This window comes from Myxine glutinosa, chromosome 10 (assembly GCF_964187855.1).
Source record: "Myxine glutinosa chromosome 10, kmMyxGlut1.1, whole genome shotgun sequence".
Lineage (NCBI taxonomy): Eukaryota > Metazoa > Chordata > Myxini > Myxiniformes > Myxinidae > Myxine > Myxine glutinosa.
In genome coordinates this window covers 42,569,770-42,588,024 of record NC_136270.1, presented here as the reverse complement: position 1 = coordinate 42,588,024, position 18,255 = coordinate 42,569,770, and the positions used below count along the sequence as shown (strand labels likewise).

The 18,255-nt window shown below is 44.1% G+C and overlaps 1 protein-coding gene across 3 annotated transcripts in view; it reads right to left on the bottom strand.

Annotated features, from left to right (window-relative positions):
* The window catches only part of TTF2 (transcription termination factor 2), a 107,162-nt gene that overhangs the window by 9,870 nt on the left and 79,037 nt on the right, over positions 1-18,255 (bottom strand). For all 3 annotated transcript variants that reach the window (XM_078785592.1, XM_078785591.1, XM_068127539.2), the window contains 5 exons: positions 7,851-8,039; positions 7,481-7,545; positions 7,172-7,325; positions 6,880-6,962; positions 4,327-4,401 (listed from right to left, as the gene is read on the bottom strand). In XM_078785592.1, coding sequence (XP_078641718.1) covers positions 4,327-4,401; positions 6,880-6,962; positions 7,172-7,325; positions 7,481-7,545; positions 7,851-8,039 — 566 coding nt within the window. The remainder of the gene's footprint in view (positions 1-4,326; positions 4,402-6,879; positions 6,963-7,171; positions 7,326-7,480; positions 7,546-7,850; positions 8,040-18,255) is intronic.

Below are 18,255 nucleotides of genomic sequence, written 5' to 3'. Positions count from 1 at the left end.
TAAATTGGGCTGTATGTATGGATGTGTATTAGGCATAGATGATATGGGAAAATAGTAAAGGAAATTTTGCTGGTTTGAACTATTGTGAGTTTTTGAGTTCTGGAGTTCAAACAAAGTCACTGGTTAACAGATGAGAATGGATAGTAAATAAATTCTTCGATGCTGGGTAAATTAAGTACGATATTACTAAGACTTATGAGAGCTATTGTTCTTCCTTACAGCAGTGGAAAATTATTGAAAAAAATTAGATCCAACATAATGAATCTATAAATGAATGTCATGGGGATAATATCCTCAATTTGTACTAATTATTTGATTGTGGGTAAAGGAATTAATTTATCATAGTGGATTGTTAACAGCAGCCTGAAAATGTCCTGAGAGTGCATCCATGTAATCGGAAATCCCAGATTTGTTTTTACAAACAACATTTTGGTAGAGGTCTTGTGTGGACGAGCACTTACTTGGTAGATAAAAAACGGTACTGCATGCTGGCAGCCACTTTTGCGGCCATTTGGACCGAACAAATTGGGAGAAACTGTAATTGAATATGTAATTTACAGGTGAATATTTAGGAAGAAAAAGGGAATTTATTGAGATGAGAGACATTTTTCGAAGTTTTATTAAAGTGCTAAAATATGACACTCTAGGCAGAAAAGAACTATTAGCATGAGGGAATGGGTTGGAATGGTAATATTTCCATTTTATGGAACCTGGAAGGCAGGGCGAGAACTTAGGCACATGGCATTGGCTATGGAGAAGTTGGCAAATAAAACAGCTAGTGGATTGGAAAAACTTACGAGAGAACTGGCAGCAACAAGAACGATGGCATTACAAAATCGTATGGCGTTAGATATGCTGTTAGCAGAAAAAGGAGGTACATGTGCAGTCATTGGTACAGATTGTTGTACGTACATACCTGATGATTCAGAAGAAATTTATAACATAGCCGATACAATCAGACAAGAGGGAGCAAGATACCATGATTATATAAAAGGGGGTGCCTTTGCATGGTTGGGAAACACATTTGGAGGGGTGGTAGCTAAGATACTCCAATATTTGTTTGTTGGTTTAGTAGTTATATTGGCAATTGTTTTAGTGGTGGCTTGCTTGAAAGCCTTAGTGACGGTGTGTTTGAATAAGGTAACCAACAACACGATGATAACGCATGAAGTGACAAATGAGGAAAGAAATGTGGAACCACAAGAGGAAGACTTTTATGGCGACATAAATACTGAGATTAAAAGATTAAATCAAGTGATGTTGCAAATGAATACAGTAGAATTAAGATAATGGCATAACGACAATGTTATGAGTTGTGTCAATTACAAGATCAGTGAACTCATATCACCACGAGTGACACACTGTTAGGAAAAAAAAAGGGAAAAGAAAAAGTGGAGAGGAATTATGGTAATAATACATTATGCTTAATTTGTTGGTTTGGGAAAATTGTTGTTGGGAATTAGATATTCCCGTTTGTGAGTGTAATCATATACAATTTATTTTCTTAGAGTAGTGCTAAAATACCTGCATGAGTTAATTTTTGAACTATATTAACCTGAAAGCATTTGTGGATGCTATTCTTAGTTTAGTAGTAAAATACATACCTGATTGAATATTATTTGTGTGACGCATATAAATGAATATAACTTTTAAATGTTTTAAGGAAAAAACAACAAATTGATGAATGTGAAACTGTCGGAAGACATACATGATTATGCTGATTTCATGGTAAGATGTACCCTATCTGATTCAGTGTGTGTGGAAAGCAGATTCAGATGTGACTGAGCATAAGGATAAGACGAGATCACATTTTGAAGGGAGTGCTAACGGAATTGGGAAGAAGTTCGAGAAAGAAAATTTGTGGCTAAAATGAAGTTAATCGCGGCATACACCCTCTTTCTCAAAGAATGATGAAGACATTCTCCCGTGTAACTTGGAGATGGATGCTTACCTTCACCAAGGAAATTTATGTGACCATTTGCCTGGATCACACTGCAACATATGAAAGAAAGGCGATCACTTACTCTTGTTTGAAGGCTTCGAACATTCATCACATCAGAAGTTGCAGGACAACGACATTTTACCTGCAACCTCTGTGAAATGCGGGGACATATGTTATTACTTCACCAACTTCCGGGGAACCAGCATGGAGCTGCAAACAAACGGCTGTGCCCTTGTCACAACAGCTGTGCGCGATTCTGCTGGTTGCTCCTGGTATGGACCATGAATGACCTGAACACCATGGTCCCAACATCATTGTGGATGCATCCGGCATCCCTGTTCCACATCTTGCTGGCCAATCAACGTCACACCAATACTTGCTGCCCACTCATAATGAGGGAGGCAAGTCGACTACAACTGGGCGAAGGCCTTGTTCAGGAATTACTATGGTTTACAGCAAGAGTGGCAAGAATGCTACATGGAGAGCAGGGTCAGTCTATGACTCCGTGCAGTTATTACAAACAGCAAGACCCTACACGAAGTAGTGCAGGTGCTATGAAGACATTAGGAGAAAATGTTTCATACCTGGATTCAAACACAAGTGATCAGCCCTTCCTTTCAAACAAAGAGTCAACATTTGTGTGGAGGCAAACGTTTTTGCCAGATGTTGCAGATGCTTTACAAAACTTGAAAATGAAGTGAAATTGTTGTGTCTTGGTGATGGTGAAGTGTTGTTTTGCAAAGATATTTGTGATGCAAGTGAAATAGATTGAATTAACAATATGGAAGGAGTCAATGACCAACGAAATGTTTTGTGATTCTTGCAGGATGACGGTGTATGCCTAAGGAAATTGGATTACCAAAGTTATGGTTTACTTATACTTGTATTGATGTTTACTTGTAGTGATTGATTGTTTACTTATACTTGTATTGATGTTTACTTGTAGTGATTGATTGTTTACTTATACTTGTATTGATGTTTACTTGTAGTGATTGATTGTTTACTTAAATTGATGTTTAGATTAATGGTTAATATAAACATAAAACAAAAAAGATGAGGGATTGTGGTAGAATAAATATTTATACTATGTAACTAGTTATGAGATTGGTGAGTGAACCAATAGGTGGTCGTAAGAATGTTAGGAATGTATCTCGCTCTGTTAAAGCTGGGAGACCGTTGTCCACCTCCTGTACAGCCCCGGGCTAGAGCACCCTCCTATTGTGTGGTAAATGGAACTCACAGCAGGAGGGGAGCGAGTTGATGCCAGGAGGGCGATTGTGGATGACCAAGGAGCTTTAGCGCACGGAGGATTAACTTTCAGCGCACAGGGGATTAACTCCAGTTTGTCCATATAAACCAGAGCAAACTTTGAGTCAAGAGACTTGTCATCAAAAGCTCTGCCCGATGGAATGAACGAGTACGGCGCTGCGGAGGAACATCGGCTGAGAAAGAGGGACTATGCGGATAGAGTTATCTGGTCCATTGAGTTAACGGTAGTTATTACCTTCGCAAAAGCGGAAGGTTATGTTTTGATCGCTGTGTATTTATTTGTATGTCTGTGTGTGTGTGTGTATGTTATTCGCATAACTCAAAAAGTATTCAACCGATTCGCATGAAATTTGGTGGGATGATAGGTTATTATCCGGGAACCATTTGATTAGATTTTGGAATCGATCGGGTCAAAGGTCAAGGTCAAGGTCATGAAAAGGTCAAAATCGTCTTTTTACCATAGCGCGGTCAATTTGTGTCCAATTTGTATGAAACTAATGCCAAAATGCTTTGCTACACAGATCTTGTAGTCTTTTATTTTGGCAACAAAAGTAGCTGCGGCGAAGGTATGCGCTCTACCGAGTGCCCGTTCTAGTTACGATTTGAAACTAGTTAATAAAGTCTTGACCTGTTGTAAACCTGTTTTCCGGTCATTGGTCTTGAGTCCCAAACCACTTCCACGACACCGGTAACTATAGTTTGAGTGAAACAAAGTAAGACCAGAAATCCTGACACGGAGAGTTTAAGATGGTTCCAGGCACCACATTAACACTCCTAAATCAGAACAGTAGTACTACCCTGGGTGTTTGCTGTCTACAACCTCCTACCTAAAAATTGCATTAAACTGCATTGCAGTTCACGGAGATTATGTGGAAAAATAACTTTATATTTGCTACATACGTAGCAACATCATAGTATGATATTTGCTACATACGATGCGCATCATAGTATGCATGCAATTGGAATTATATTTATTAAGTAAAAAAGAAAATAGGAGGCAATACTTTTGTACTGACCTTCATATAACAGATAAACCATTACATATATTTATTTTAAACATCAGCACAAGTAAATACCAAAAACAAACACAAACAAAGCCAAAAACTCAATCATACTTGTGTATGTTGACGTTCCGAAGTTGTCCCAAGCGGTAGATACGATCACAGGCTTGGTCCTCCAGTGCTGGGTTCCTGTATATATATATATATATATAAATATATATATGTGTGTGGAACAATCAAAGGTAATGACCCTCAACCTCCATAAAACAAAAACAACAAGCGTTACGCCTAGGTCCCCCGTCGGGGAAGTGATGTGAGTTGACAAAGTGGAAGACGCAGAAAACATGCTATGATATGATATTTCACTCACAAGGTTCAGACATACATGGCGGTGGCCATCTTGGATTTTGACGTTGTGACCCAATTTTCAATAGCGTTCTTCCTTATGCGTAGATACACCCACACACCAGATTAGAAGTTAGTAGTTCGTTCATTTTTCAAGATATTTCGCTCGCAAGGTTCAGACATACATATGGTGGCGGCATCTTGGATTTTGACGTGGCGACCTAATTTTCAATAGGGTTCATCCTTATGCCTAGGTACACCCGAACACCAGATTAGAAGTTGGTACTTCGCTCATTTTTCAAGATATTCCGCTCACAAGGTTCAGACATATATATATATATGGTGGCGGCCATCTTGGATTTTGACGTGGCGACCTAATTTTCAATAGGGTTCATCCTTATGCCTAGATACACCCGAACACCAGATTAGAAGTTAGTAGTTCGTTTATTTTTCAAGATATTTCGCTCAAGGTTCAGACATATATATGGTGGCGGCCATCTTGGATTTTGACGTGGCGACCCAATTTTCAATAGGGTTCTTCCTTATACCTAGATACACCCACACACCAGATTAGAAGTTGGTATTTCGCTTATTAGTCCCATACCAGTGTACACCGGAGGGGACTATAGGTTTGCACGCCGTCCGTCAGTCCGTCAGTCCGTCAGTCCGTCAGTCCGTCAGTCAGTCCGTCATGCAAAGAACAGTTTTCCGGACTTCTTTTCTAAACGCTTAATGCTAATGATTTCAAACTTGGCACATGGTTTCCTCATGATAAGTTACAGATCAAGTTCGAACTTCACGACGTTTCGATCTTTTTGACAAAGTTATGGCACTTTGAACTTTGGGAATTCTGATGATTCTGATGATCCTTAACTCGGTGCCATTTTAAGTTTTAATTTCCTTTAAAAAAGATTTTCTCTGCAATAATTGGACCGATTGAGATCAAATTTTCACCGTAGGGGGGACTCGGTCTGTGGAATAATTTAATCATAATCATGACGTCACAGGTCTCGTGGTTCGGCCGCCATATTGTTTTTCGTGAAAACACGAAAACCCCTTTTTCTCTGCAACGGCTGAACAGATCGAGGCCAAACTTTGCAGGCAGAATCGCATACCCATGACGAACAGAAAAGTCAGTGAGCATGATGTCATGCATCACATGGTTTCAGAGTTATGACGTTTTTAAGCATGAACCTTTAAAACCGAGCCTCTCCCTCATTTGTGATCCAATCGAGGAGAAACTTCACAGATGGGTTCAGCATGTCAGTCTACTAAAATGTCCTTTTGGAATTTGCGATAGGGCACGTGGTTTGGCAGATACCATTAATTAAACGAAAATATTTAGAAAATGGATACCTCTTGAATCGCTAGTACCTCAGACCGTGAGTTGGTAATTATATAATTCACACAGTGCAATATGTGCAGGCTGCTCCACAGAGCGACCTTGCGGGCTTATCAACGAGGCGAGGCGTGACACGTGTCTCAGCATACCTCAGATCAAGTTTGAAAACCAGCATCAACCGTGCATTAATTTGCATATTCGATCATTTTTGACAAAGTTATGGCACTTTGAACTTTGGTAGGGGACATGTATTGCAGCACAATACTTAGAATGCTTGTTTTTCAAGATATTTCGCTCACAAGGTTCAGACATATATATGGTGGCGGCCATCTTGGATTTTGACGTGGTGACCCAATTTTCAATAGCGTTCTTCCTTATGCCTAGATACACCCACACACCAGATTACAAGTTGGTACTTCGCTTATTTTTCAAGATATTCCACTCACAAGGTTCAGACATACATGGCGGCGGCCATCTTGGATTTTGACGTGACGACCCAATTTTCAATAGGGTTCTTCCTTATGCCTAGATACACCCACACACCAGATTAGAAGTTGGTACTTCGCTTATTTTTCAAGATATTTCGCTCACAAAGTTCAGACATATATATGGTGGCGGCCATCTTGGATTTCGACGTGGCGACCCAATTTTCAATAGCGTTCTTCCTTATGCCTAGATACACCCACACACCAGATTAGAAGTTGGTACTTCGCTTATTTTTCAAGATATTCCGCTCACAAGGTTCAGACATATATATGGTGGAGGCCATCTTGGATTTTGACGTGGGTTGCACCCACACACCAAATTCGAATGCGGTCCTTCGCTTACGCATGCACGCACGCACGTACGCATGCACGCCCGGACAGGAAAACCATAGTCCCCCTTTCGCTCCGCGGTGCGACGGGGGACAAAAACAACCTCACAGCAAACCAGAATAAGAAAGAAAAACAGAGAGAAAAAGTGTCTCTCTGAAGCCATACCAATGCATGTCCATCAAGAACAGGTGATTTCCACCGACCAGGTTAAGGCCCACACCACCAGCACACAACGAGAGCAACAGCACCTGTAAGCAAGCCAAGAGTTTGAGTTGAAAAAAAACCTGGGACATTTGCTGTGGACGTTCATATCAAAGCATGGACACGCTGAGCAAATAAGATTGCTCATTCGTGGGAATTCCTTAAAAACCTGAATGGAATCGTTCAAGGATATAATATAAACAAATAAATAGACAAGTTAAAGAAAAACAACAAAGCTTTAAGAAATAAAGCCTACCCGTGGTCCACTAGCAACAAGGTTAAAATTGTCAACACATTCCAAGCGGCGACGGAGTGAAACCGATCCATCGATTATTAAGTATTTCCAGCGAAGCAGCTCCAGGTGCTTTGCTACGACTTGCAGCATGGAGCTCCACTGAGACACCACGACACTAGTAAAAGAGAGGACACATGGGCAGGTTCGAGAGAGGCACGACAGATGCACTGCAGATATAAATACATATTGCACGTATGTGTACGTCCTCCAAGTACTAGATTCCTTAATCCCACAAAGTTCCTCCTCCCCCCCAATGTTCATCGCGTTTACCATTTCTCAGGTGGGCTCGAATCATGATCCAAAACTGCTCTCAATTCCACCAACAAAGCAGAAATCTAAATGAAAGACAACATGGGATTGAGGATATTATGAAGAATATCTTTAACATCAAAAGTGTAAAGATAAGGTTATTCAACAAGAAACTTTCATTGTTAATCAAATGATCCGATGCATAATCCACCTCTTGGCACAAAAACAATACAATCTAATAAGTGATTGATAAGAGCAGCTGAAGCAGACAGAACAACAAAACACACATGTCTCCCCAACTACGCTACAACATGCATGTCAACATACGATCTCAGCAGCTGACCACACACCACCCTCCTGCCCAATCTCCACAACTCGTTTTCTTACAAACCTTTGAACTTTCCCACGTTTTTGAGAAGAGAGCTCCATTGAAAACCTTTCCGGCCAAAGAGATGCGACCTTTTTCCTCTGAGGCTGTAGGAGCTGCGAGGGAAGAACTTGGACTGAGGCTGAGAGACCTCATCTGCTCATCCAGACTCACGTCGATCCCATCGCTCTCCAAGTCACATTTCTGCAATGCCTTCACAGCCCAAGGACATCAACAATGGAAAACTCCAAATGAAGTAAATAAAAATTATATATACATATATACCATATAGACACTAGACAGTCATGGCCAAAAATATTGGCACCCTTGCACTTTTTTTCAAATAATGCATCATTTCTTCCAGAAAATTGTTGAAATTAAAAAAAAATTTTGGTATCCACATATGTATTTCTTTGTTTGCAGTGGAACAAAACAAAAAAAGCTGAAAAAAATTACTAAATAGCTTATTACACACAGAAATCCTAAAATGGCCCGGATAATATTATTGGCACCTTTTAGAAGTTGTTCGACATAATTAGATTTCAAGCAGGTGATTCTCCTTTACTTTGGAATTTAACTCACCTGTGGTGAGTTGCAGGTGCCTGCAATATAAAAATCACTCATTCAACCAGTTTGAACAGAGAAAAGGAGTCATTCTGCTGTTTTGTGTCACTGTGTGCGACACAAAAACAAAAACAGAAAAGAAAGAAAACCAGAGAATTGTCTGAGGAGGTCAGACACAAGATTGTAGCCAAGCATGGACAATCTCAAGTCCATTTCCAGACACCTTGATGTTCCTGTGTCCACCATACAAAATGTTATCAGAAAGTTTAAGGCCCATGGCACTGTAGCCAACCTCCCTGGACGTGGCCGCAAGAGTAAACTTGATCGAAGAGTGCAGCGAAGTATTGTTTGAATGGTGGAGAAAGCACCTCAATCAACTGCCAAACAGATTCAAGCTGATCTTCAGACACAAGGTATGACGGTTTCAACTCGCACCATAGGACGCCAACTCAATCAAAGGAGGTTCAAAGGTAGGAGACCCAGGAGGACCCTACCGCTGAGAGAGACATAACAAAGCCCGACTGGAGTTTTCCAAAACACACCTGAACAAGCCAAAATCCTTCTGGGAGAATGTGCTGCGGACAGATGAGACCAAATTGGAGCTTTTTGGTAAAGCACATCATCTCTATGTTTACAGAAAACAAAATTAAGCCTTCAAAGAAAGAACACCTTCCCTCCAGTCAAACATGGAGGAGGTTCAGTGATGTTTTGGGGTTGCTGTGCTGCCTCTGGCACTGGGTACCTTCAATGTGTGCATGGCATCATGAAATCAGGAGATTACCAAGGCACTTTGGAGCACAATGTACAACCCAGTGTCAGAAAGCTGGGTCTCTGTCGAAGGTCATGGGTCTTGCAGCAGCAAAATGACCCCAAACACACTTCAAAAAGCACTCAGGAACGGTTCAAGACAAAACGCTGGACTGTTCTGAAGTCGCCAGCAATGAGTTCAGAACTAAATCCCATTGAACACCTGTGGGGAGATCTGAAAACAGCAGTTGGGAGAAGGCACACTTCAAATCTGAAAGAATTGGAACAGTTTGCATAAGAAGAATGGGCCAAACTGCCAGTAGAGAGGTGTAGGAAGATCATTCATGGCTATAGGAAGTGCTTGACTGCAGTTATTTTGTCCAAAGTCTGTGCTACCAAATATTAAGTCTTGGGTGTCAATAGCTTTGTCAATGCCATTTCTTTTTATTTCCTGATTTAAAAGGATATATTAAGTTCTAAATAAAAAAACAAAGGTTCTGTAATATTAACAGTGAAATAAAGATTTGTGCAGACCAAATACTTTTGTCAATTTCAAATGTTTTTTTGAGAAAATTGTGAGTTATTTCAAAAAAGTGCAAGGGTGCTAATATTTTTGGCCACGACTGTACAGTATATACCATAAAAATTATATATATATATATATATATTATATTGTTATGTCTGGCGGGGTAGTGATATGTAGAGCAGATAGATCTGAGTAGGTAACATGCTTCGTGTGTCGCGGTAAGGAAAACTACCTTGTAATAAGTTCATGTGTAGGCGTTTTGTCGGGTTAGGAGTATACTTGTGAACCTACCAGGAGGTTCGTGTGTTCAGTAGAGTTACGGATTAAAGAGTAGCGCCCCTGTGTGTCCTCACCTGGTTAGCCAAACCTTTGTCCCTTTTGGCACCGCAACCACATAGACATTCCGACAGGTCTTTAGAGCAATACTAAATAACGCCCTTCCCTGACATGACTATGAAAGAGAACCGGCAAAAGGAAACCAGGCCAGGACACCGCCGCCATTTACACCTCCGACAGGCCTATCCACTTCGAGTGCCACGTGCTATGACGACACCACAGGCCTGTGATTCGGTGGAGGCCACTGATTGGGTGGCACGCCAAGGCTGACGTCACCGCCGCGGAGTGATACGAGGGGCGGGAGGACTTTTGGTGGCAAGGAGAGAGTGAGTGGGTGGTAGTTGGTTCGAGAGAGTGGGAGAGAGTTGGTTCAGAGCAGTTGATTCTGGCAGTGGACTTGCGCTCTCGTCCCCCCTTTGCCGTTCTTCGTCGTTCTGTGTTCGTGCTCGAGTTGAGTGAGGGTCGACCTTGTGTGGAGCTCGCTGGCCTGCGTTGGATGCGTGGTGCCTGGTGCACGGACCTCGTGGGCGGCGAGAGGATCGGAGCTTGGAACGGGGCCTACCTTGTGTGCGGGCGATCGGTGCTTGTGGAGCTTGGAGCGAGGCCTCATGGGTGCATCGGGGCTGAACGGAGCCATGTTGGATGGCAGCCAAAGACAAGACGACAAGAGACAGATAAGCTCGCACACCACAGACGCACATAACGAACGTGTTTCTTTTGTTAATCCATTCCTTTGTTCTTGTTTCTGAAGTCGGTGTGTGGGATTCCCAATTTAGTTACCTTATTTTATTAACGGCGCGTACTTTCCTGTCCTTGCTTTTATTTTTAATAAACCCTTGTATTATTTTGCATCCCCTGTTAAACCTGTGCCCGCTTGAGTTAATCCCCTTACAGGACCGGAGCTACGTCGGTGCGCTGAAGGTAAGCCTTTACCACAGCCTCCATTTTCCTTCTTCATCCCACGCGACATATAGCCGAATCCATGTTTGGGTAGTTGCCTCCGAATAAGACCGTTTAGGCCATCCGCGACTGATGTTAACCGGAGTTGCGCGACAATATCATAAAACAGGAGTGTCTGTCTGTCCCCAAACTACTCACTCAGTTTTGCGGCTAGCCCCGCCAAACCTTCGGTGGAACGTTTTGGTGTCCCAGCGGATGTTGTAAGGTATGTAGGGGTTTTCCATAAATTCCTCAATAAAATTATGATTTTGAAATTTGCTCGATAGGGAGCTGCTCCGAATCCGGATGTGAACAGATGACAACAATGGGCTGGTGTGTTAATATCTCATTACAATCGTCATTTAACACAGTATTTTGTTACAATATTAATGTATGATCGGAATGACGCCGTTTGGAATGAAAACTGAGATATTGAGTTTGAATATGAATGAGGAAATGACGTGAGGATTTGTACTTTCTAACCATGGCATTTGCGGATTCACCATATGCAGATTCACCGTTGACTGGGGATAGAATGATTCAGACGGGGTACATTTTTTGCCCAAGTCCTTCACGAACCGGCTGTCCATGTCTTATGTTTGACTGAAGGTGGCACAGGAATGTGGAATTTATTCGTTCGTTTCCCATTCACCGTTTCTGCATTGGTTGTTTGATTTTGGCTTCCTCACTAATATATATTATATATATATATATATATAATATATATATATATATACATACATATATATATATATATATACATACATATATATATATACATACATATATATATATACATACATATATATATATACATACATATATATATATACATATATATATATATACATACATATATATACATACATATATATACATACATATATATATATATACATACATATATATATATATACATACATATATATTGTTGTGGATATGAGAATGTTTTTTTATTTTATTGTTGTGGTAAAATGTTGTTGTAAAAGGTTGTTGTAAAATATCACCCCTCCTCCCTCCGTTTGTGGTTGTATAAAGGTCAAAGGGCGTTCCCGTAGTTAGTCCATAAAACATACATGCAGGACACGATATATCTTTTTTGACAGTTATATCCTTATTATGTGTATTAGTGTAAGGCTGTGTCTTCCATTAATTGAAATACTCCATTGCACCAGTGAAAGAGATAGATTCCCTTCATTCCCACTCCCAACACTTCCATTCCCCCCCTTTCCGTCAATTGCAATTCGCATTGCCAACTGCATGTTGGGCGGTTTTCCCTTCATCCGCCATTGACCACGAGGCAGGGTTGGGGGAAGGAAGGCAGGTCTCCACCTCGTCATAGCGGGGAGGAGGGGCGTGCCCGCCCGTCGTCATCCAGGGCGGAGCCCGAGGGTCGCGCGACCAACCAGGGCCGAGGTGAGCACCCCGATGGGCGTGTCCAAAACGCCGGCGGCGTAATCGCTGGAGGCGCTATAAAAGGCGCAAACGGAAGTGAGTAGAGAGTTGGTCTGAGTCGGTTGCCAGAGGAGGGTCAGTGGTTGCGTTGGTTGCGGTGGTAAGAAGTCGGTGGTGAGAAGTGGTGGCGTCGAGGGGTCAGTGGTTGCGTTGAGTTGTCAATGGTGAGGAGACACCAGGGCCAAGAGAGAGAAGGTGCCAAGGGTCATTACCAGCAGTTGCGCCAGAGACGGCAGACGCGCCCTGAGCTGAGCCAGAGAGGCAGCGTTGACTCCACCAGGCAGCTTCAACCCGTTACCCCGCGGGGACCAAATAGCGGTGGCATCGGTGGCCGTCGAGGTCCAGCCAACGTCCCGTGCGGGATCAAGCCCGAACCATCTGCCCCCAGCTGAACCTTCCCATTCCTCCTTCCAACATTCATTCCATTCCATCCTTCTTGTATACGTGAGTTTGTTTTGTTTGTTCTGTCCCTGGGTATTTAATTAAGTCTGTAGGTAAGCTAAAATTTGCACTGTGTCACCTGCGTCTTATGTGTTGTAAATAAAACTTGATTGCTCCTTTTTGCTTGTGTAAATAATAAATCCAATTACTCTTCTGTCCGTCTATTCGTTTTATTCCTTTTCCTCTTTGCATTCGTCGCCTTCGTCTTTTCCCTCATTGACTAGCTGCGGTGCGATCCGGCCAAAGTCCTGGGTGAATCGGGTGAGTCAGGGATCCTGTAACGGTCGCGGCAATACCACCGCTCGGTCATCATAACATCTAAACCGCGATCTGTAACAATTGGTGTCTGGGAGTGGGATTCGAGGCCCGAACCAAATTTTTAAAACGAATAGGAAAAAAAAAATTTGGTCAAAATTTGGAGCGGCCGAAATTTGTTTTGTTTTACAAAACCTGAACTTTGAAATCGCGCCATGGCTGGTCAAGGCGATCGAATGCCGGTGGGTGAGCTAGAGGAGGGGTTAGGAGTAACCCAGGATCAAATGGAGGGGAGCAATGAGGAGGCGGTTGAGGGAGTTTCAGACGCACAAAATGGCGGCCTTGCGCACGTGGTTACAGCGGCACCAAATAGAGCCGCGCCCTTTGTACCAACGGTGGAAGACGTGCAATCATTTATGGCTGAAATGGAGGCCCTTATGGCCGAGATGAGGGAGCAATTCAAAAATGACTTGGGGAACCGGATGGATGCTCAGAGTGAGCGGTTGAGTAACCAAATTGAAGCAACAACGAACGGAATGAGGGCCGATAGGGAGGAAAGGGAGCAGAGGGACAGAGACCGCAAGTTGGGCGAAAGGGTCCCAGGGGTGCACGAGGAGGTAAAGCGGGTCGAAAAGCGCTGGTTGAGCGAAGCGGAGGAAAGCACGGGTACAATGACGGGGGTAGAAATCGCGACCCGGGGTTTGGAAAAGCCGGCGACCGATGAGGTAGAGGGAATTTTATTAAAGCCAACGGTCGTCGAGGTGAACAAAGAAATTATGGGTATAGTTGAAATTGGAGAGACCGGGGACTTAAAGTTAAAAGAGCAACAATCGGAGGAAGGAATGGAAATTGCTCAAAGTCTAAATGCACATCCTGATGCTGTACTCGCTAATCCAAATGGAAGTTTGCAGGTTTTGGTGCAGGGAGGAAGAAGAACCCCGAAGGTGAGACGTGCTGTTGTGTATTGTGCGGGGAGATTTTGTAAGAGGATGGTTAGCGACAAAAGAATTTTCGCGCGCTTGGGATCGAGGAAGCATCCGGGCGTTGGTGAAGGGTCCCGTGTGAGTGGAAATGGCACGCGTGGGAGGAAAAAGTGTGCGTCGGCGAGTGGGTGTGTTATAAAGTGTGGGAGTGAAACCGAGTGCGAGCGAGAATGCACGTCGGTGTGTACGGGGTGTGACACAGGGAGTGAGAGCAATACGGAGTGCACGCCCATGGTGAGTGTTACGGAGGACGTAACGGAGGAGAGGTGTGGACCGAAGTGTGCGCAAGAGGTGTGGTGTGTAGCAGGGAGAGCGTTGGTGGAATGTACGGACGGCGTTGGAACGCCAGGTTTTGTGAGGGTGAAAGGGGTAGCGTATGCTTGTGAGCATGCAAGTAAAGCATCGACGGTAACCGGGGTAGTGGTTAGGGCGACGGATAGCCGATGCGAGCACTCGGGGCGCGGTGTGATTTGTTGGATGCGAGGCCCGGCGCGGGTCGATGCTGCGTCGCTTCTCTTCGAAGCGTCGTTGCCGATTCGGGCTTGGCCCCGCCCCGCACGGTCGAGTCCGGGCTTTGTCGGGCGAGGCGACCGGTCCGGTTCGAGGGCGAGTGGGAGGAGGCGGAACGGTGCCCCCTCGTGGGGACGGGGTTCCGACCGGGGGAGATTGAGCCATCGGGCCCAGGACCGCAAGGTGCCGCGCCGAGATGGTGCGTGGAGCCTCGGTCCAACCAAACCACCTCCCTTGAACCGAAAGCCGGACGGATTCAACCTGCAGGCAACCAAACCACCCGAATTCATTGCGCGGCTTTACGAACCGAGTTTAATGATGTCACGACGCACCGAGGCTAGGATATAGTGGACTGTGATGATGGTGATAGTGATAGCTGATTTGATACGAAATTTATAATAGTGGGTAGAATTGGCAGTAAATGGAAAAATTTTGATTGTTGGATTTGGACGAGTGAAATTGATAGGACGTCCCCGATGTGGTGGGATGGCAACTCCACCATCCCTCACAGGTGGGGCAAATGCGCTATAGTTTATGGGGTGTATGGCAGTGAAAACTAGCCCGGGTGGGTTAGGATATTGATAGGGATCTAGCGAAGAGGACATTAGGTGACGTTAAGGTTAGTTAGTGACTGATACCTGTAGTGGGGACGCAGGTAGTTTAGTGTGGATTATAATGACGTGGGAGCGCAATAGTTTAAAGGGACGACTGGGAAGCGCAAGTTTCAGAGGGGAGTAGTTAGATGAGATGATGCCGTGTGTTTGAGGATTGAACAGGTGTGATTGCACAGGTGTGCAACTGAACAGGTGTGTGGAGCAGTGTATGAGTGAGTGATGGTGATGTGTGTTGTGTTGACCAACTGGTCCAGGAAGAGGAGGAGGGTGCAGGTGGCACCAGGTATGATTGCACAGGTGTGCAACGACAGGTGAATGGAGGACAGGTGTATGGAATAAATGGTATGGAGTATTGGAATGGATGGTCGTGGAGTGAGTATGGTGGAAATTGTGGAGTGGAGTGGATGGTGCGAAGGTGTGAATGGGGGAAGAGTGGACCCCCATCACGGATACCCGGGGCGGGTAGTGCAAGTGTTAGGTAGAGGGTACAGGTAAATTGTGGTTGGATATTGGCATCTGTGGTGCGAGGTGAAAGAATGGTATTTGGATGGGTGCATTAGTGTTGTGGAAATGGCTGGGCGTGTAGCCTGTTAGTGTGTGTAGTTGGTTTGGGCACTCCACCACTGTGAGGATGTCGGCCAGGTGAGGCCGCAGGTGGGCTCTGGGAGCCGTTAGTGTCAGTGGGTGCCTGAGGATTAGTGCTGTTAGCTTCAAAATCCCGTCTCGGAACCGTCTCGATAAATTTTCAATTTTCATAACGGGATCTCGGATCGGCTCGGTTCCTGACAAAATAATACATTTAATTTAAAAAATAATAATAATAATAATTAAAAAAAACAAAAAAAAAAAAAAAAAACACAACAAAGCTTCAGAAATAATGGAATTTCATTACAATATATAAACAACAATGAAAAAAATTCATTTCTGATGTTGAGTACTTAAATTCCGACTTAGCTTCCATTTACCGGGATGAAATAAAATACACCGCCTACATGCAGATGATCGGCCACCGCTAACGCTAAGCGTTCAATATAGCGTGCTCACCGACCTGACGCACGTCCCACTACCCAACTTATCAGGCCTAAAGTGGAGATAAGATAACTAAAATACTTTCACATTCAAACCGTCAAACCAAACCCCACCCCCCCCCCCCCCCCCCCCCCCGAGGCCTGAGTCCTTATCTTCACAATTGTTATCTCCATGCTGTCTTATCATATTCGTTATCTTAAACGCCAAGATAGAAACAAATTAATTAAAAAAGCCATTGAAAAGTTTGAATGTGAACTCATTCTGGAATCTTGAAGTTAATTCGTACAAAACGAACATTAAACTCATTTTTTCAGTCAAACACGATGGATAATGACAACATAGTCATAAAGCAGAGCGAAAAGCGATGTCAGGAAATAGTGTACTTTATATATTACGTTTTAGCGGTTGCCGAAGACGATAAGAAGAGGCAATTTCGTTCGGTACAAAAGGTTGTTTATTGTACAGGTATCTCCAGCAACTGCTAGCGAAGCGAACGGAAGTCGTAACGGCTTATAGAAAACCAAGAACCCTCTTCGGAGGGCGTGGCTCCAACAGCCGCGCGTGCGTCATGACGACACAACCAAACGTCCGTGTGCGTGGGTTCGACCAAACATTCGTAATGGTAACCGTTACATGCGGATAAGTTAACCGCGACAAGTGAATAAGTTAACCGCGACATGTGAATAAGTTAACCACTACAACGTGTACAATCCGAAATGCATTATAGGCTTATAAATATGACTTAAGAAGTGCATTGTTTGTTGACGAGGGGAAAATCCTGGAACAGTGAGTTCACTTTATCTATCATCGTTTGTGTCAGTTCAGCTGCACTTGCGAAAAATGATGCTTGTGCAGAAGCAGAGTAATGAAAGCAAGGCTCAATAAATGCCTCTATTATGGAAAATATCTGCAAGAAGTTGGAATTTTAACCGGGATTTTTTTACCGAGAAATTGCGTCAATCAATTTATCTCGGGACCGTCCCGAGACCGTCTCGAAAGCCGAAACCGCCGGGATTTCGTCCCGGTCTCGGATCGGTTGACAGCCCTACTGAGGATCCCGGGTGTGGATCGGGCAGCCCAGTGCCAGAGAGGGCACCGAGTGGGGAGAGCGCCAGAGGGCCTTCCCCAGGTAGATAGGTTAGGTTAGGGTGAGGAGCAGGTAAGCTCGGGTGGCAACTACAGTGGTGGAGGTGTGTAGACCTGCTGGGAGAGCTACACGTCGCAGCCCAGAAATTGTGCGAGGCACCGGGAGATGAATCGGGGGAGTGAGACCCCAAATTGAGAAGCACCACAGTTTGGTCAATGGGAATTGGTTTTTAGAACCCATAGTGTAAGTTGGCCAATGGATTGGCAGGGAAAGACCCCGGGTAGTGTAAAGTGTGTTAAAATCATTTAGAGGATAGTTAGGATGAAGGATCTCCTCACACCATCTGCATCCACTCACCTGAGGTGACAGGTACTCCGCACCATGCCATGTTTAATTATTTTTTACTGTGCAAATGTTTGGATTGTGAGACGCATCATGACGTGGGTGCGACATTGTGCTTTGATGTTCCATCTCTGCCTCCTTATGAGGATTGATGATGAATTTGGTGATGGCAAATTTTGAAGTAGAGGGATTGTGGAGACGAATTTGGTATAGGGGAAATATGGGGAAGACGTGACAGTAGTGACGAATTTGTAAATGTGTAGATTTTTGTACATATGGGGTAAGGGCAAGGGTAGGGTAGGTGACAGGGGGGTGACGTACGGTAGGGACGAGCTTTCTCACTTCGCCCTCCGTACGCATTTCGCCTTGCATTGCCTTATTGATGTGTACCCTTGTGACCTTACCCCTCGCTCAATTGTCTTTCCCCTTTTGTCTCCCACATGACCTGTGCGCCAATGGGTGCCGAGGGGAGCGTGCGTGGGTCGGCCATTGTGCACCCGAAATTCCCAGAACCAGCTGTCTGCATCGATGCACCACATTATGGACCACATGCCTGTGGCCGAGCACGACTTATGGACCCCATGGGTTGGGGCATGGCCCC